The 20,650-nt window shown below is 43.3% G+C and overlaps 1 protein-coding gene across 3 annotated transcripts in view; it reads left to right on the top strand.

The window, feature by feature from the left end:
• Positions 1-20,650, top strand: part of unc5b (unc-5 netrin receptor B) — a 313,573-nt gene that overhangs the window by 232,164 nt on the left and 60,759 nt on the right. For all 3 annotated transcript variants that reach the window (XM_063070603.1, XM_063070604.1, XM_063070602.1), the window contains 2 exons: positions 5,050-5,153; positions 15,400-15,580. In XM_063070603.1, coding sequence (XP_062926673.1) covers positions 5,050-5,153; positions 15,400-15,580 — 285 coding nt within the window. The remainder of the gene's footprint in view (positions 1-5,049; positions 5,154-15,399; positions 15,581-20,650) is intronic.

The following is a 20,650-nucleotide window of genomic DNA, read 5'->3' as shown; positions in this document are numbered from 1 at the left end:
TGAGCAGGGTGGGTGGGATCCTTAATGTCGCTACTGGCCCAGTTCCCCACCTTTCTGTATATAAGTGCTTGCTGGTGCCAGTGATGTGTTGGGCCATTTGGACTACCTGTTGTAGAGCTTTTCCGTCTGTCACACTGCAGTTTCCATACCATGCAGTGATAGGATGTTCACTACAGCACATCTGTAGAAGTGATCTGAGTATAGATGTGCAAGGTCCAGCTCCCTTCAGCCTACGCAGAAAGTAGAGGCGTCGGTGAGCTTTCCCGATTGTGTAGGATGTGTTGTGGGACCATGAGAGTTGTGCAAGATGTGCACTCCCAGAAGTTTGAAGCTGCTCGCAGTTTCCAGTGCTGTGCCCACCAGTGTGAGTTGTGTGGGTTCTCCTGACGTCGATAACCAGTTGCTTTGTCTTGTTGACATTGAGGAAGAGGTTATTTGCCTGGCCCCAGGCCTTAGGTTCTTCCACCTCCTCACTGCAGGCTGTCTCATTGTCGTTGGCGATGAGCCCACCACCATGGTGCCTTCGGGGAATTTGACAATGTGTTTACTCGAGTCTTTGGCCATGTATGAGCAGAATGTACAACCATGGGTTCAGCACACAGCCCTGTACCTAATAAAGTGGCCACTGAGTGCCTGTTTGGACTAGAGCATCTGCAGCCCACACACTTCACAGGTCGACTTGCTGTAAATTCAGAGATGCTCTTCCTCACTCTACTGTTGCAACACTTGGTTATGTGCGTTATTGTCACTTTCCTGTCAGGCCATTCCACTGAGACCTCTCTCACTGACAAAGCATTTTCACTCACAGAACTGCCACTCACTGAATTTTTTTTTTGTTTCTAGCATCGTTCTCTATCAACTCTAGAGACTATAGTGTGTAAAATTCTCAGGAGATACTCAAGCCACCCATCTGGCACCAATAATTATTCCACAATTTAAAAAAATCATTTAGATCACATTTTCTTCCCCATTCTGACATTTGGTCTGAACAACAAATCAACCTCTTGACCATGTTTGTGTCAGCATGCTTTTATGCACTGAGTTGCTGCCACATAATTGGCAGATTTTATATTTGCATTAACAGCCAAGCATACAGGTGCACCGAGTAAAGTAGCCACTGAGTGTAATACTAAGATAGAAGAAAGGGGAAAGAGAGAAAATAATAATTATCCTAACACCTTTCATTTGGAAAATACTAGAGAGTCAGTGATTCCAACTACGTATGTCGTTACTAATGTGGCTTCATGTAAGAATAATAGTATTCGATAACTATTAATGTTCTTTAAGAATGTAAGCAGCAGGGTGGATGAAAGGGAAAATGGACATGGTGTTTTTGATTTGAAAAAAATGTATTTAACATAACAGGGTATTCCACAATGACTCAGGGTTGAAGATAGTATTTGACCAGACAAAGTTGGTTATCCCCACAAAAATCATTCAGGGTTTTTGGGTTGGCAAGTTGGAACTAGCAGAATGGGGGAAGGCTACAGGGATCATTGCTGGAGTATGAGTTATTTACAATCTATATTAATGACTAGGTAAATAGACCATAGAATTACACAGCATGGAAACTGGTCTTTCAGCCGAATGACCTTCCATTATCTATCTTAGAATCTAAAAATGTGCGGTAATTGATCCAATTTTTAAGCACAAATTAGGTCTGAGTTTCCTGTTAGTGCAAGGGTTGTTGGGAAGTAAGCTCTGGGGAGTACAAGAAGTCTGCAAATCTAAAATATAATGCAAAAAAAAAAATGCTGTAGACACCCAGCAACTCAGGCAGTAGGAACAGAGGTGACGTTTCAGGTCAAAGACCTTTGTCAGGACTTTGTCAAAAATGTGATTGCAGATAGCTAAAGTGAGTAGGCAAAGATTCGACAGAAGAATAAAATGTGGTGAATTGTGGGTTTATCTACTTTGATAGCATAGAAAGGTAAATTATTATTTGAAGACAGATTTGGATGTTCTAAGACAAGGTGCATGAGTTAGCATGCAGGTACATCAAGTAATCTGGAAGGCAAATGGAATGTTGGTCTTTGCTTCATGGAAGATGGATTACAAAAGTTGAAGGTCTTGCGCCAACTGAGACCACACCTAGCATATTCTGTTCTCATCTGTTGTCTTAGGCACTTGCCACAGAACGGGTTGAAAGTTTGAAGGAGTTACCTTGTTAGGGAAGATTATGAACAGATAATTCCTGTACTGCATGAAATTTGAAATGTATAAGATTCTGAGAAGGATTTTTAGGCTACGAGTGGTGAGGATATTTTCATTGGAGGGAGTATTCCCTCAGGATATGAGTCTACCGTTTAAGATTAGATGAGGATAGATCAGGTTCTCAGATGTATTCTCTATCCCAGGGAATTCTAAAGGTTGACAAACTTAATCTGTTAAAGGCTGGGAGAGATTTTTGAATTAGATAGATAGATACTTTATTGATCCCAAAGGAAAATACAGTGTCGCAGTAGCATTACAGGTGCACAGATATGCAGATATTAGGAAAAAAGTTAGAAAGAATAGAAAAATAAAGTTACCTCAAACAGACTAACAGGAGGGGGTCATCACTTCCCCGGCTATAGGTTGACTCATAATGGCCAAGGATAAGAATGACCTCATGTAGCGCTCTTTGGAGCAGCACAGTTGTCTTAGTCAATTACTAAAAGTGCTCCTCTGTTCAGCCAAGGTGATATACAGAGGGTGAGAAACATTGTCCAGAATTGCCAAGATTTTCCATAGGGTCCTTTGTTCTACAACAGCCTCCAGTGTGTCCGGTTTAACTCCTAATAGCAGAGCCAGACTTTCAGTTTATTGAGCCTGTTGGCATCACCCGTGTTGATGCCATTGGCCCAGCACACCACTGCATAGAAGATTGTACTGGCAACAACAGACTGATAGAACATGTGAATGAAGGCCTGGATACTCCAAAGGACCTCAGTGTCTTCAGGAAGTAGAGGTGATTCTGACTGTTCTTCTACACAGCCTCTGTGTTGGGGCTCCACTCAAGTCTGTCATCCAGGTCTTGTAGGTCCTCACCACATCCATGTCCTCACCATCAATAGTAACAGGGAGCAGTGCAGGCTTAGTCTTCCTAAAGGGATTACATAGCATAATGAATTAAAGCTGAAGCCAGTGAGAGACTAACCCTATTCTTGGCATGTCAGCTCATAAAACCATTTGTCCTATAACTGGTCCCAATTATTAACGTTTGATATATTTTATTTTCCTTTAAGTTGTTTGCAGATTTCTTTCCGGTCTTGTTTTTTAAGTCGGAATGTGTGGGTTAGAGAATGCGTTCCTCTTGCCTACTCAGAGAAACCTCTCAGCCTTTTACATGCATTGCTAAACTTTCAAAGAATCTTTATTTTAGCTGGCCCTTCCAACCTAATTGCTAATTCAATGTCATTGCAGAAACTAACAGCAAGTGAAGCTATGCACCAGTCAGAATGATAGTCTGTATCACTGTGTCAACAGCAGGTCAGATGGTTGTTCCTGTATGAGATCTTGCTGTACACTTAGTAGCTGCTGCATTTCCTACATTACAACAATGACTGTGTTTCAAAAGATATTCATTGCTTGAATTTAGAGTGCAGCAGGGTCATGAAAAATGCAAGATTTGTCTTTTGCTCTAATTTTCTTTCTCTTTCCTCCTTTTCTCCCTCCTTTCTTTGTTGTAAGAGGTATTCAACGTTAGTAGATTGATGTCAGCAGCTGCCTCTGCCACAAGCCATGTTCGTAGATCATAAATACAATGAAAGTTGATGGATTAACTGAGCAGGATAACGAGTGACAAGGGTTTGCAAGGTGATCAATGGTTCTCGTAGTGAAGCTCAAAAGTCACTTGTACCTTAGCCTCCCTCTGTGTGTTTGAGCAGATGTGCTGCTCAATATGTGTTTGGGTGATAGACTGTTGTTGGAGGGCTCTGGCTTATTATTTATTTAGAGATCTGTGGAATAGGCCCTCCCGGCCCTTTGAGCCACACCCCCAGCAACCCCCGATTTAACCTAGGCTAATCACGGGAAAATTTACTATGATCAAATAACCTACTAACCGGTATGTCTTTGGACTGTGGGAGGAAACAGGAGAGCCCAGAGAAAATCCATGTATTCCAAAGGGAGGACGTATGGACTCCTTACAGATGACATCGGATTTGAACTCCGATGCCTCGAGCTGTATGTTGTTGGCACAGAATTATTTGCGATAGTCATTGGGTTACAGAGAGTTAATGGGTGACATTGTTCACATTGCATTTGGGTTATCATGAGCAATTATGGACCCCATATTTAAGAAAGATGTGCTGTCCCTGGAGAGGGTCCAGAGGACATTCCCGGGAATGAAAGATTTAATGTATGGGGAGTATTTGATTGCTCTGGGCCTGTATCATTGGAATTCAGAAGAATGGGGATCTTTTTGAAGCCTACTGAGTACTGAAAGGCTTAGATGGACTGGATATGAAGAGAATATTTCCATTTGTAGGGAAGTGTATGGTCCAAGGGCATAGCCATGGACCAGGGAGACATTCCTTTAGAACTGGGATGAGGAAGAATTTCTTCAGGCAGAGGGTGGTACTGTAAATCTGTGAAATGCATTGCCAAGGAGGGCTATAGAGACAATGTGATTGGGTGTATTTAAGGGAGAGATTGTTTTTTAAGGGTGTTAAAGGCTACTGGACGAATGTGGGAGAATTAGACAAGAAAAATGTCATCCATGATTGAATGGTGGAGCAGAATCAATGGGCTGATTGGTCTAATTCTGCTCCATCTTATTTTCCAGGAAACTCCAAAACAACACAATTTCAACTTGCACAAAATGTTGGAGGAATTTAGCAAGTCAGGCAGCATCTGTGGAGGGAAGTAAACAGTCAATGTTTTGAGCCAAGACCTTGTCCTGAGGAAGGGACTCTACCTGAAACATCGACTGCTTATTCCCTTCCATAGGTGCTGCCTGACCTGCTAAGTTCTTCCAGCATTTTCTGTGTGTTGCTCTAGATTTCTAACATCTGCAGAATCCCTTGTGTTTACAATTTCAACTGGACTTTGTTTTGTTCTCCGCAGATCTGAGGAAGAACTTTGAGCAAGAGCCACTGGGAACAGATGTGGCCCTGGAAAATGAGGTCCTTCTTCAATGTCGCCCACCAGAAGGGGTTCCACTGGCAGAGGTAGGGTACAGTGCATACCTAATGATTAGATATTAGAAATCAGGTTACACAAGTCTTTCTTCAGCAACCCAATATTGTGAGGAATCTTGGTCAGAGGTTGGAGAAACTGTGAAAGAAGACAGACGAACAAAAGCAGAACCTTAGGGGAAATAATGTACAAGCTACGTCTCCTTGACTTCATAAAGTGAATCTGAAGAATATTGCCTTTTAAAGTTTAAAAAAGTAATGAAAAATTATTGTTAGGAGCCAGTATAGAAATTATTTCCACTTGTAGGAGATTTCAGATTGGAGGACAAAAATATAAAACTAATAAATCCGTTGGGAATTCGGGAGAACTTTCTTTACCCAGGACAGAGAATGTGGGACTCCTCTCGGAGGGAGTGGCTGGGAGGGCACTAGGACAGATTGTAATACCTATTTATGTAAACCATTCTGAATATCTAAATGACAAACAAGAGACAATCTGCAGACGCTGGAAATCTGAGCGATACACACAAAATGCTGGAGAAACTCAGCAGGCCAGGCAGCATCTATGGAAAAAAGTACAGTCGACATTTTGGGCCGAGACCCTTCGGCATGACCGAAACATCGACTGCACTTTTTTCCATAGGTGCTGCCTGGCCTGCTGAGTTCCTCCAGCATTTTGTGTGTGTTGCTTGAATAAATAAATGCCTTGGTCAAGGCGTTCTAACAAAGCTGTGCACAACAGGCACTGAAAATCGGAACTTTATAAAGGCGCCAACAAAGGTTATAACAATGGTTCAACACGCATAAAATGCTGGAGGAGCTCAGCAGGTCAGGCAGCATCAATGGAGGGGAATGAACTGTTGACAGTTTGGGCCGAGACCCTTCATGCAGACTTCTGGCATCTGCAGTCTCTCTTGGTCTATACAACAATGGTTCATTTCAAGAGAAGATGGAAGTATAAGGCTTCCACATGACTCATTTACCCCCCACACCATTGCTGAGCATCATGCAGAACTTCAGACTAGAGATGTTACTTAAATAAGAAGGTGAAACTCATCCATGCCTTGAGCTACAATATCCACCATCACAGGGAAGGTTGCCAAAAAAAGAGAGGTCATGGCATGGGAGAGGAATTCAACATTTTTAAGCCTTTCTTTGACAATGTTGTAATTACATAACAAGGAGTGTGATATTTTGAAACTTGCTCAGGTGTGGTTGTTGCACATGCTCACTTCCCGACACCTGGTGTATGTGTGGTGGAGTGTGTTCCACTTTCGTCTCATATCCTTCAGGTGTGTGGGTTTAGTAGGTTATTGGCCACAGGTGTGTGGGTAGGTTGTATAGTTTGGAGGAAACTGATGAGAATGTGGAGAAAATAAAAAATAATGGGATTAATGTAGGATTGGTGTCATTGGCTGTCTAATGGTCAGTGTGTACTTGATGGCCAAAATGCCTGCTTCATAGCTGTGTGTCTCCATGACTCAATGTCAAATGTTCGGATCTGAGCACAACCTGACACCCAGATCCAAAACCTTAGGAAATGTTTAGTACCAGCTACTAGAGGCCTGCTTCTCCCTCTCTCCTGTCCGTTAACTTTATTGAAGTGAAGTGCCTGCGCGAAATATGTATGAAGCTATGTTCCATATTTCAAAATACTTAAGAGTGGCTTATCAAGGTGTCAGATTCCAAGCCACTCTTGGCTGCAGTGTAAGAATTTCTCCATCACCCATCAGTGAAGCTAAAAACACAAAAAATAGTAGCACCCCACTGTGGCCCCTGCCTCTAGGACTGAGTTGAAGCGAACGGAACTGAATTTTGTGGATTAATTCAAAGTGCATCTGGTGCTGTAATGTGTAAGGACGGCAATTTTCTCCCCCCTCTCCCCATGTCTAGTTTACATTTATTACACTTAAGATGTCCCACACGTACCAATAGTTTTAAAACTGAAAAGCAGTCGCCAGCCGTGGCTAGACATCTTGACTGTGTCCCAATCCTCTGTGTCGTCCTTTGTAAATATTACCATTGGGCACTGTGATTGTTAAAAGGATCCAAACGTAAGGTGCTTTGAATAACCATCATCTGTTCTGGCATCCTGTGACGCCAAGATTATTCTGCTGTCAGAATGCGAAGATGCCAAATGGTGTGTGAAATGGGAAATGAGGTAACAGCCTGTCTCCTGATTAATTTAGTGGACGACCGTGACAAATTAGCTAGCCTCAGCAGATACATTAGTGCTCTGATAAATGTATGCACATCAGACATGATGAGATTGTTACTGCAATGTCAGTACCTATAAGGGACCTTCCTAGTATGTTAATGTGATAGCTAATAATGTACACAAGCTGATCCTTCCACCAAGAATAGTTTGAGGATAGGTTGAGCGAGCTAGGGCATTTCTCTTTGGAGAGGAGGAGGAGGATGAGAGGTGACTTGATAGAGGTGTACAAGATGTTCGTAGTATGCTAGCACAGTGGTTAGCACAATGCTTTACAGAACCAGCGACCCAGGTTCAATTCCTGCCGCTGCCTGTAAGGAGTTTGTACGTTTCCCCTGTGACCGTGTAGGTTTCCTCCAGGTGCTCTGGTTTCCTCCCACAGTCGGAACCGTACCGGTTTGTAGGTTAATTGATCGTTGTAGATTGTCCCTTGGTTAGAGTAGAGTTAAATCGGAGGTTGCTGGGTGCTGCGGCTTGAAGGGCCGGAAGGGCCTATTTCGTGTTGTATGTCAAGAAAATAAATAAAATAAAAATGATAAGAGGCATAGGTAGAGACTATTTCCTAGGTCAGTAATGTCTAATATAAGGGATGTTACTTTAAGGTGCTTGAAGGGAAGTACAAGGGGGATGTCAGAGGTATGTTTTTTTACTTAGAGAGTGATGGGTATGCAGAACGTGCTTCCACGGGTGGTCGTACAGGCAGATACCTGAGGGACACTTAAAAGACTCTTAGATAGGCACTTGGATGAAAGAAAAATGGGAGGGATGGGTTAGATTGATCTTGGATAGGTTAAAGGATCGGCATATCTTCGTGGGCCAAAGGGACTGTACTGTTCTGTGCTCTAAGATCTCCTTTGATGTGTGCAAGGTAGCTGAGGTGTGAGATTTTGCATCACTTATAGGAGGCCAGGAAAGAAGGGAGTGCAGCCAAAATCGCAGGGTCATTGGTGTTGGTCCTCACACACTAAATACTGGAGGAACTCAGCAGGTTGGGCAGCATATATGGAGGGAAATGAACTGTCGACATTTTGGGATTAAACCCTTCATCAGAGCTAGAAAGGTAGGGGAAGAAGCCAGAATAAGTAAGTGTGGGAGGGAAAAGAGAACTGACTAGTAGGAAACAGATGAAACCAGGTGACATCATAAGACCATATGGCATTGGAGCAGAATTAGATTCGGCCCATCAATTCTGTTCCGCCATTTGATCATGGCTGATCCATTTCCTTCTCAACCCCATTCTTCTGCCTTCTCCCCGAAACCTCTCATGCCCTGAAATATCACGAATCTATCAATCTCCACCTTAAATGCACTCAGTGACCTGGCCTCCACAGCCACCTTTGGCAACAAATTCCGCAGATTCACCACCCTTTGGCTCAAGATATCCCTCCTCATCACCATTCTAAATGAACATCTCTCTATTATGAGGTTGTGCCCTGTGGACCTCGACTCCCCTAGTGCAGGAAACATCCACTCTTTCTCGGCCTTTCAACATTGGTTAGCTTTCAATGAGACCACCCCCTCCCCCATTCTTCTAAACTCCAGCAAGTACAGACCCAGAGCCATCAAACACACCTCATATGATAAGCCTTTCAATCCTGGAATTGTTTTGATGAACCTCTCTAGAACCCTGCAGATCAGTGATAAGGGATGATGGGTGGGTTGGGAAGGAGGAATGATGTGAGAAGGTGGTAGAGGTAAAGGGCTGAAGAAGAAGGAATAAGATAGGAATGTGTTGGTCCTTGTTGGGATTTTTTGAATGGAAAGGCATAATATAAAATAGTCACTAATAAAATATAAGATTAGGAGAGGCATAGAGTGGACAGCCAACATCTTTCTCCCCTGGGGTGTCCTGGCCAATACCAAAGAATATCTTTATAAGGTAAGTGGATGAAAATGTAGGGGATATGTCAGAGGTAGTTTTTTTCTACACAGTGATTAGTGCCAGGAATCCATTCCAGGGGTGGTGGTAGATTCATTTGGTGCAGGTATATTAGGGGCATTTAAGACACTCTTTAGATAGGTGCATGGATGAAAGAAAGCAGGAGGGTTATGAGTTATGTAGGAGGGAAGGGTTGGATTGATCATTGAGTAGGTTAAAAGGTCGGTACAGCTTCGAGGCCTGAAGGGCCTGAACTGTGCTGTACAATTCACTGTGCTGTGTTCTATATCCAGCAGAGAATTTTCTTTATTCAATATAGAGGATGTGGGACTCACTCCCACAGGGAGAGGATTGAGGCAAATGATAAAGGCAAAGTGAGAGATTTCTACAAAGTCTACCATTTATTGCCCATCCCAAATTTTCCTTGAACCACTTTCTTTAACCTCAACTTGAACATAGAACAGTACATCACAGGAACAGGCCCTTCGGCTCACAGTGTTGTGCCGAACCAATTAAATTAGTAGTCAACTGGCTAACTAAACTAATTCCTTCTGCCCCTTCCTTTCCAGTCCCGATGACAGGTTTCACCCCAAAACACCAATTGTTCATTTCCCTCCATAGAGGCTGCCTGACCTGCTGAGTTCCTCATTTTAGCATTCAGAGTGTGAGGACTAACACTAATGACCCAGCGACCTTGGTAGCAATCCCTTTTCTTTCCGGCCTGCTGAAAGTGAAGCAAAACCACACACAACCATCTCACACCTCAGCTGCCCGTCTAAACATTCCTTAAAAATCCCTACTGCCACCCCAGGCACCACATCCCACTCTCAATGTAAAAAAAAAACGTGGCCCTCACCTCGTCTCTGAACGGACCCCCACTGACCTTAAATGCATGCCCCCTTGTATTAGCTATTTCAACCCAGGGAAAAAGATAATGACTGCCTTCTTAATCTAGGCCTTTCATAATGTTACAGGCCTCTCATCAGATCTTCCCTCACCCTCTCTTGCTCCAGAAGGTGAGGGAAGTTTGTCCAATCACTGCACCTCTTTTGCTGAAGGTACCCCTGCAGTACTATGCAGTAGGAAGTTCCGAGATTTCGGCTCAGTGACAGAACATTCTGCAGTCTGGAGGTGAAGCTACAGCTGGCAGTGCTTCCTTCCATCTATCTCACTTGGTAGTTGAAGCTGTGTGTTTGGGAGGTGCTGTCCAAGTAACAAAAAAGAGTCACCACAGTGCATTCTGTACAGTACGCGCTACAGCTGGAGTGCATGGTGGCAGGGGGAAATAAATGCACTGGACGCCAGTCAGGCAACCAGCTTTGTCCTGGATGGAGTCCAGCTTCTTAACTGTTGTTGGGTCTGCACTGATGCAACTATGGAAGGGATGTGAAAGATGCTATGCAAATACAATTTTTGTCGTTATTTACTCCCATATGACATCAGCCATTACTGTCTGGTTTGGTGCAGCGTCCTCTCATAACATACAAAAATGATAGCCAACTGTCAAGTCGGCAGTGAAGATCTTTGGCTGCAGCCTACCATCATTGCAAGACAAAGAAGTGGGCAGAAAAAGTCATTGTGGACATTACCCACTCAGCAAACAGGCTTTTCCAAAAGCTCCCCTCTGGGAAGCTATTGAAACAAAAACCACACCACCTTAAAAGGTTCTCCCCCTCGGAAGTTAAATCTGATCAACCATTCTGGTTAGCATCCCAGTCCCCCACCAACCTCCTCTGTCTAGTACCCCTTAAATGCACTGCACTGTAAACACTATAAACCACTTTAGATAATGCTGTTTACATTGTAAATACATGCTGGTATTTGTGTGTTTATGCATGTTTTATTCCATATCCGTACTTTAAACTCTAACTTTATTTTTTATTTAATTCTTTATAGTTGTTGAATGTTGCCTTTTGTTACGTCATGCCAGCACACCACAGCAAATTCCTAATATAAATAAATGTATATGGCGAATAAGGTTGATCTTTATTTTTAATTTAGAGATGCAGCACAGAACGGACCCTTCAAGCTCAAAAAGCCTCATCGCCTAGCAACCGATCTATTTCATCATTTTACAATGACCAAATAACCTACCAAACAGTATGTCTTTCGACTGTGGGAGGAAACTGGAGCACCCAGAGGAATCCCCCATGGTTCAGAGGGAGGATGTACAAACTGCTTACAGAGGTCGCTGGAATTGAACTCTAAGCTTAGCAATGCTACAAGCTGTAATAGCATCGCTCTAACCTTTTTGCTACAGTGGCGCCCTTGATCCAAAGCATCAAGAACAAAGAAAGCTTTCAAATACTAGATTTAATCAGGTTTTTTGAAAGATGCACTTAAAATAAAAAATTCCCCTGATACATCTTCAAAGGTCATTCTTAGTTCTGATCTGATACGCATTGATTGAGATTCTATCTCTAACTGAGCGATTGTATAAACTGCAGTTCAGTGTTTTTCGTACAAGTTACAAGGCCATCCTTTTGGCCATTCTTGGACTCAAGCTGTCAAGGCACAGTGTCATCCAGAAGGAACTGGCGAAGCAGCGTGGTGAATGGCTCCCATTTTTACTGTCAGTCATTTTAATAAGAGTCAATGTAGCAAGGAAAGATTAAAGAACTAAAAACACCTCAGTCAGGACAATTAATCAGTGAACACTTGTAACTACGTGAATGGAAACAAATTAATTAGAACTGCATTGAACCTAATGAAAATAAAATTTTGCTTACTGGGCTCTATTTCTGGATTAGATGAGTCTTTCCCCAGAACAGATTAAATTGCATGCACCAGTGAGCTTCTCTGGGAGCTGAAGGCCAGGCAGGCAGTGACTAACATCATTTGATAAAGAACTGATACCTTTAATTCTATCGATTAAATAAATGTCAATGGAAGAGTAAAGATGAAACAAAGGGCAATTGAGATAAATCTGTGAGGCGAGGCTGCCCATTTGTTACATCTTAATGGTATCTGGGTGAAAGGCGACCTCGAGATATTGGCTTGGTGCGGCATCGATTTGGATGGTGCTTGACATTAGATAACAAATAAGCGCTCAGCAAATAAATGCAGTGGAAATTTATCCTTGCCGCTTGCAGTGAATGTGAGTAATTAACAGCAGCTACGCATTGTACTCAACCTACAACAGGTGGTGGGATAGAGTCAAGGATGGAGTTAGGATAGGGTAGTGTTCTTTCCAGAGGGTGTTAACTGTCTCTCTTTCCTTAATAAATTCAACCCCATTCTTGCTTCTCAGTGTGCTGAGACCTAGGGTATTTGGGTCCTGGGTGGTCTTTTTGCAATGCTGAAGACTATCAGCCAACTGCTGAGCGTTCATCAGTTGGTGCCTTTCATCCACCATCTGTCCCTTGTTGCAGCTTTTCTGCTGGACTTCAGCACTGCAGTTAGCTCTCAGTCTGCTGGTCCTTGCAATCAAACCTGTCATGGTCCTTCGCAAGAGAGAAATCTGGACGATTATGGTGAACTTCAGAACAGCCCATGTACTGTGGCTCTGTGAGTCACAGTCTGGACAGTGTGCCTTGGTGGGTTCTTCAGGGTATTGACACTGATCTTCTTGTGGCAACAGTTGTGCTTTGGATCAGGTTAATAGAAATAAAAAACAGTATCCCCTCATCAATCCAAATGCTCAGAGATGCAGTCACAGTTCACAGCCTCATTGTCCAGGGAATCTCAGCGATGCCATACTGGTGACTAACTTTAAGAATAGGCTAAAACTGTTGCTGGTAATTACAACAGGGTCACCCTGCTGTCTGCCACAGGAATATTCATCACCAGCAACTTCCTCGACCTCCTCCTCCCAAACCACTGCTCACCAGTGTCGATTCTGCCCATCTAGAGATAAAGTGGACACAGTCTTCACTGTGCAATATCGCCAAAGGAAATGCAGGGATCAGGCCTTTCTGACCTTAGTCATATCTTTGCTTCTTTCAGCCAGGTGGAACGAAGGAAACCCCTCCTCAAATTTAACCTCCCTTAGAACTTTGTCTCCATCTCGTGTTTCCTTCATGATGACATATGAGCCATGATATTTACCAGTGAGTCTACAGCACAACCATTCCCAGTGAGAACACTGGCATCAAAGCAGGCTGTATCATTGTCCTGACTCTCAACTTAACCTTTCTCATCGCAATGTTGTGCCTTACCTTGAACAAACCACACAAGAACAGAACTAATCTTCAGAACTAGTGGGAAACCATTCAACCCACAGTGCTCATATTTCAGAAGCTCTGTGCACGAGCTGCTATGTGCAGGTGATGCTTGCATTCGTGCTTGCTCAAAAGCCAAACTGTCAATTGGTTCACAGAAGCAAATGGGAGATTATGCCTTTCACTCAACATCTTGCAGTCTGAGGGCCTCTGCCACCTTACTTCTACTGTATGTCCAACGGCAGACACACTATTCAAAGCTTTGTCTTGAGAAGAGGTGGCTAGATAGACTAAAGAAAATATTCAGGAATGAGCTCAAAGCCTCCTTGAAAAATAATGACACCCCACTGATTCTTGGGAATCTCTTGCCCATGATTGCTTAAAGTAGAAAAGAATCATTTACTGAGAGATTCAGAACTGTAAATCTATTCACTGGGAAGGCCTGCATCACAGTACAACATGCACAGTGGTCCTCCTGGCCCATGTGTGAAAGAGTCTGCCATCCCACATTGACTTCATCAGTCACCACAGAACCCCACCAACCCACAGAGGAAACAAATCATTCCTGATCCTGAAGGACTTTTGAAGAGGTCCAAAATTCAGATGTAATAATGGCTTTGGAGGCAAATCTTGGAAGCAGATTACAACATGTCACTTCTGCTACATCTGTGCACTTGGTACAAGCATCCAGAGATAAACTGCTGCCCTACACAAATCAGTGATGTGATTTTTTTTCTAGTTGCTCAGGAATTTCTCAGACCCTTTTCTCTCCACGCACCACAATGGCTCCCCTCTCTCAGAAAGCAAGAGGGAGCAGGTATTCTCACTTCGAGGCACCCACTTGCTCCGCTCTCTACTCACTGTCCCTGCTTCGCCTGTAACTAGATAGCATGCACATATTATGCAAAAACTCTCTCTAGATGCCTAATAGCTTTTAAGACATTACCCAGTCATGTCATATTGTTGAATATGTTAAGTTTGCTGCATCAATTACTGTGATTAAACATTTCTCACTGCTCTTTGCATATACCTTCAGGACCATTGAAAATTCAGATTCGTATTCCCTGTAGCAATTTTCACATCACTTGAATGCACTTTTCAGTAAATTAACCACTTTTGAAGCATAGTTGCGACAATATTATACATGTAAGCCCATAAGGACTCCAAGCCACTGGAACAGAATTAGGCCATTTGAGCCATCTATTCGGCTCTGCATTCAGTCGTGGCTGATTTATTATCCCTCTCAACCCCATTCTCTTGCCTTCTCCCCAGAACCGTTCACACCCTTTCTAATGAAGAACTTATCAACCTCTGCTTTAAATAAACTCAATGACCTGGCTTCCAGAGACATCTGTGGCAATGACTTCCACATATTCACCACCCTCTAGCTAAAGACCTTCCTCTTCATCTTTGTTCTAAAGGGCATCCTTCTGTGCTGAGGCTGTGCTAGCCACTTTGAGCACAGCAGGCTCCTACAAGCAGCAACGTGGTAATGGCCAGATTCTCTGTCTTATCAATTGTGATTCAGCTGGAAGCCTGCTGTTTTGGTAGCCGCATTTTCCACCAATGTTTGAGAGACTTTATAAGGACCTTTCCGTAGTGTTTTGTAATGGGGCTATACCAGTAGGACAATGTATCAGTGCTGTATTGGAGTATTTGAGTGTATGACTGTCTCTGGTATGGGACTTCCTACTCTAAGACAGAAATATTATAAACTGGGCTACTTACAAAATCACATAGATGCTGGAGGAACTCAGCAATTCAGGCAGCATCTATGGAGGGGAATAAAGAGTCAACATTTTGGGCCGAGACTGTGAAGGGCCTCAACCCAAAAAATCCAACTATTTTTTCCCCTCCATAGATTCAGCCTGACTTGCTGAGTTCCTCTAGTTTTTGAAGTGTGTTGCTCAAGATTTCCAGCATCTGCAGAATCTCTGTGTTTAGACTTATGAACTCACATTGGTTGCCGGGTTGATTCTGAAGGACACTGCCACTGACTTGTGCTGTCTATTGATCCTCACCCAGGTGGAATGGCTGAAGAATGATGATGTCATCAGTCCGATTGAAGACACCAACTTCCTCATCACCGTTGACCACAACCTGATCATCAAACAAGCTCGCCTCTCCGACACGGCAAACTACACATGCGTAGCCAAAAATATTGTTGCCAAGCGCCGCAGTACCACAGCCACCGTCGTTGTGTACGGTAAGCCTTGCCGTTTGAAAATTGCCTCCATATTTTTGCCTCTTTTTTATTTTATTTGGAGTTACAGCAGTGCGGGCCCACAGGCCCTTCCAATCCAATGGGCCCACACCACCAATTACATGCATGCAACCATTTAACCTATCAACCCGAATGTCTTTGGAATGTGGGACGAAAACAGAGCATTCGGAGGAAACCCATGTGGTCACGGGGAGAACGTACAAACTCCTTACACACAGTGCTGTAATAGCATTATACAACAGGCTCTGCTTGATATGGTGTTACTGAGAGAGAGGTTCAACAGAATGGTTGACAATGTGTGTTGGAACACCATTTAGCCAATGAATCTATGTAAGGGGAAATGATACCTCTTTTCCCATCACCCTGTTATTTCCTTTCAGGTCTTTATCCTGTCGCCTTTCAGATCCTGTGGTCAGATCTGTCTCTCTGTCACCCTCACATTACATTTCACACCTCGGCCACTCATCCCATTTTTATTTCCTTTGCCAATGACTTTCATTTCCTGTTTTCTCATCATTCAACCCTCCACCAATGAGAATAGTCTCTTTCTATCTATTAAAACCTTTGTGATTGTAAATACTTCTATCAGGCATAGTGTAAAAGGTTGAGGTGATCCAGGCATTCCTGGGTAGTGAAATTAAAACCCAAACAAGGCCAAGGTATACACAACCCAAGCCAGAATACTTATAATTTCTTCCAAAATCAGTACAGCCCATAGGTTTGTGTAGAAGAGCAAGAGGAAATGACTGGCTATGTTGCACATTCATTGTCATTGATCAGGAGCAGGGGACACATGGAAAATAATTACTCTTGATGAAGAACCCAGCTGGGCAAACACCAACTGAAACAAAGCATGATGCATTGTGGGAATATACAGTCAGTGGCCACATTATTAGGTTTCTCCGGTTCCTAATGAAGTGGCCACTGTGTGTATGTTTATGGTCTTCTGCTGCTGTAGCCCATCCACATCAATGTTTGACTTGTGCATTTAGAGATGCTCTTTAAAACACATGGTTATTTTAGTTGCTGTCCCCTTCCTGTCAGCTTGAACCAGTCTGGCTATTCTCCTCCGACCCCTCTCATAAACAAGGCATTTTTGCCCATAGTACTGATGCTTACTGGATATGTTTTGCTTTTCACACTGTTCTCTGTAATTTCTAGAGATTGTTCTCATGAAGACCCCAAAAGATGCAATTTCTGAGATACTAAAGCCAATCTGTATGGCACCCACAGTCGCTCCACCGTCAAGTCACTTAGTTCATATTTCTTCCCCATTCCCATGTTTGGTCTGAACAACAACTGAATTGCTCGACCATGTCAGCATGCTTTTATTGCATTGAGTTGCTGCCACATGATTGGCTGATTAGATGTTAGCATTAATGAGCAGGTGTACAGGTGTACCTAATAAAATGGCCACTGAGTGTACATCCAACCTGACCCAAGCCCAATACTCAATTTCTGTTGTGTTCTGGTCACTTGAGTGACCACCATTCACTCTAATGGAGCATCCGATAAAATGCAGCATCAGGTAGCCCTGGACAGTGGGAATCACGGGGGAAATTCTGCACCAGGAGGGTGGTAGTTGGGTTGTTGGATGTCAATTATCCGACCCTTGGATATCACCGCACTGGGCAGGGTCCCAGCTGCTTTTTCAATGATTTTCCTTCCAAAGTACAGATATCCAGGTATGATGATGCACAGTGTTCAATTCCATTCCCAACTCACCTGCAAATGAATCAGCTGGTTCCCACTGCAGCTAGTCCCGGGCAACATTCAGGCACAGGCTAATATATGGCAGGTAACATTTGGACCACAAAAGTGTTCAGGTAATACCATTTGACTGCCCTCGCAGTGCGTATGTACAAAGCCGTGCAGTGAGCTAATCACCTCAAAAATCACCCAAAACGGAAGCTCTCTTCAGGGCTTTTGATGAGAATCTACTTGTGAAACTGCAGAAAGTTAAGTAAAATACGTATTAAATTCAATACAGAATCGTCACATGCTTGACTACCGTATACCAATACAGTTTATTATTCTCACGAATAACGAACTGTTGATTATTCTACAAATAACCAAAATATTCCACACACGCAACACTCCATAACTATGCTGTGTAAGCAGGCATAAACTTGTGGACCAATGATGTCTTAATAACAATAAATGAGAAACATTCAAAGTTCAAAAGTTCAAAGTGCATTTATTATCAACTATGTGTAAGTTATACAGTCTTGAGATTTGTCTGATTGTAGGCAGCCACAAAACATAGTACGTTCTTCAAGATGTATCTACTAAACGTTTATCAATATTAACAAAATTTAAGATTTCATAGATATTGCTGTTTCAAGGGTAAATAAAGAGAGGATGGAGATGGATTCCTTTCCAATGTGTGCTTCAAATTGAAATCCATATTAACCCACACAGGAGATGATATAAAAAAACAGCTTACATACAGGAAGTGGTGTCCATACAAAGCAAACTGCGCCTCTAGAGGCCAGAACAACCATCTTCAATAAGTAAGAGTTAAACCACTTACCCGTGACATTAAGTGCCTTTTCCATTTCCAACATCAGCATCCTGAGAATCACCATTGATCAGAAATTTACAGTGGTCCCATAAATCAGGGGTCACCAACCTTTTTCGTACTGCGGACCGGTTTCATATTGACAATATTCTTGCGGACTGGCCGACCGAGGGGGCGGGAGGGTTGCCAACGTACCAGAGTAGCAGTCAAATACGTTGGGTTTACCCCGAGAAAGACTACAATGACCATGAAGCCTTGCGCGGGCACCAGTGTGCATGTGTAACTTGTGCATGCGTTTACGCGCCGATTTCTTAAAAATTGCTTTTGCCGATTCTGTTGGTGGCGGCGGTGGCGGGGTGTGTTAATCACGACCGGAATATGGGTGATAAGTAGCTAATACACTCAATTTCATTTCTAAAAGGGTTTATCTAACGAATTTAATATTAAACACACAGCGCATATTTTCCTCGCATGAATATAGCGATAAGATAAATATCAGGGGAGGACAGGGGAGCTTGAAGTGTTGAATGAACTTCCAGTAGAAGTGGTAGAGGCAAGTTCGATATTATCATTTAAAGAAAAATTGGATGGGCATATGGACAGGAAAGGAATGGAGGGTTATGGGCTGAGTGCAGGTCGGTGGGACTAGGTGAGAGTAGCGTTTGGCACGGACTAGAAGGGGCGAGGCGAGATCGCTCGTTTCCATGCCGTAATTGTTACATGGTTATATAAGTCACTTATAATAGCATCATAACATTTTAAGTAACGTTTGGATATCAAACACACAGCGCATATTTTCCTCGTATGAAAATATAAAATCATTGCAACGCACCAATATCGCTGAATCAGTGGGAGCCCTGGGCTTGTTTTCCTGCAACAAGGTGGTCCTATCGAGGGGTGATGGGAGACAGCAATACTTGAAGGGAGTTCCTTATGTCCAGTCTATTCCGCAATTTAGTTTTCGTTGCATTCATTGCAGAGATATGTTGGAAATGAAAGCAACATTTTCAGTGCTTTCCTGGCCATCTCAGGATATTTAGCCTTGACTTTGATCCAGAATGCCGGCAGAGATGTTAGGTCAAACATACTTTTCAGCCCGCCGTCATTTGCAAGCTCGAGGAGTTGATCTCCTTCCTGCGCTGACATGGATGACGCGCGGGTAATGACCTCGCGTGCGTTCAAGCTCAACAGTGGGCGTGACAGGGAATGAGGAAAGGTGCAGCTGACTCCTATCGCCAAATCATATCGTTTCCTCGCGGCCCAGTGGTTGGCGACCGCTGCCATAAATGCTGTGATGTGGCAGGGCAGGTTAGAGACTGGGTATCCTGTAGCATGAGGCATGAGCAGTTGTTAAGATTGATCCTCATTAACTCCAAGTTCATCTGTTGAGCGGCCTGCACAGTTCCCCTCCTTCCTTTCACTTCGCAATTTCCACCCCTCCCATCCTGTACTTGTCCCAAGTTACTTTCACACTTAAAATGGAATTACATCTCCCTTAAGATTGGGCACATTAAAATGTTGTTACTGTAATTTTACACCGAGTAATTTCTAGGCTTATAAATTTAATGATGGCATTATAATTGGGTCTTGTTCCTTGCCAGCCTAAATGCTTAACCTGCAACTTGCATTTCATTTAAATGTTTTTATCTGCGGTTTCTGATGACTCTTTTAAAATTTAAGCCTATATTCTCGATAGATCCAGGGAATACTGTGGTTCTGGAGTGGCAGATGAGAGAAGAAAGTTGAGGAACAATTTGAGGAACCACAGTTGTTGGGCCTAGGCTTTGCTGAGGATTAACCCAAGGGTCCATGCTGCAGGGAGGTATGATCAGAAGGCAGGGAGTGGTGATGCTAGGGAATGATGAAGGGTGTGTTTCTCCCTGTTTTTTCTGAAGTGGTTGATAATTTGACCACTGCTGACTGAATCTGTCATGATCAGAACTGCGAGGTACAGGTCCTCCCCGGGCGGGATGCAGCAGGATTCCCTTCCCGTGAACTGTCCATCGCCTGGGCAGTTCTCAAGTCAGGAACACGACAGCGAACTGAATTCCCACACAGCAGCAGATCCCTGCAAATCCGTCCCACGGTTTCCTCAGCGTTCATTTGTGTGTATGGGATTTATGTAATTCAGGTGTTCATAACCTGGGTAGGAGCTGGAGTTATGGATAAATCTGAGAATGAAGTAGGGAAAGCTTGATGGAAGTGCACATAAGTGGAAAACTCCGATAATCTGGAAGCTTTGACTACTTTTGTGCTGGATGATAGGTTTCCTGGATTACTGGAAGGTACATCTCAACGTTCTCTTAATTCACTTCTTTTGGATCATTTATATCAGTTTAATTAATTTTTCAGTGAACCAGGTCAGTTTGAGGTGCACAGGAGATGGGACTCTGGTGAGTTTAAGATGCACAGGAGACGGGGTTCTGGTGAGTTTAAGATGCACAGGAGACGGGGTTCTGGTGAGTTTAAGATGCACAGGAGACGGGGTTCTGGTGAGTTTAAGATGCACAGGAGACGGGGTTCTGGTGAGT

Source organism: Mobula hypostoma, chromosome 18 (assembly GCF_963921235.1).
Source record: "Mobula hypostoma chromosome 18, sMobHyp1.1, whole genome shotgun sequence".
Classification (NCBI taxonomy): Eukaryota; Metazoa; Chordata; class Chondrichthyes; order Myliobatiformes; family Myliobatidae; genus Mobula; species Mobula hypostoma.
Note: the sequence above shows the minus strand (reverse complement) of the source record. Positions and strands in the feature narration are given on the sequence as shown.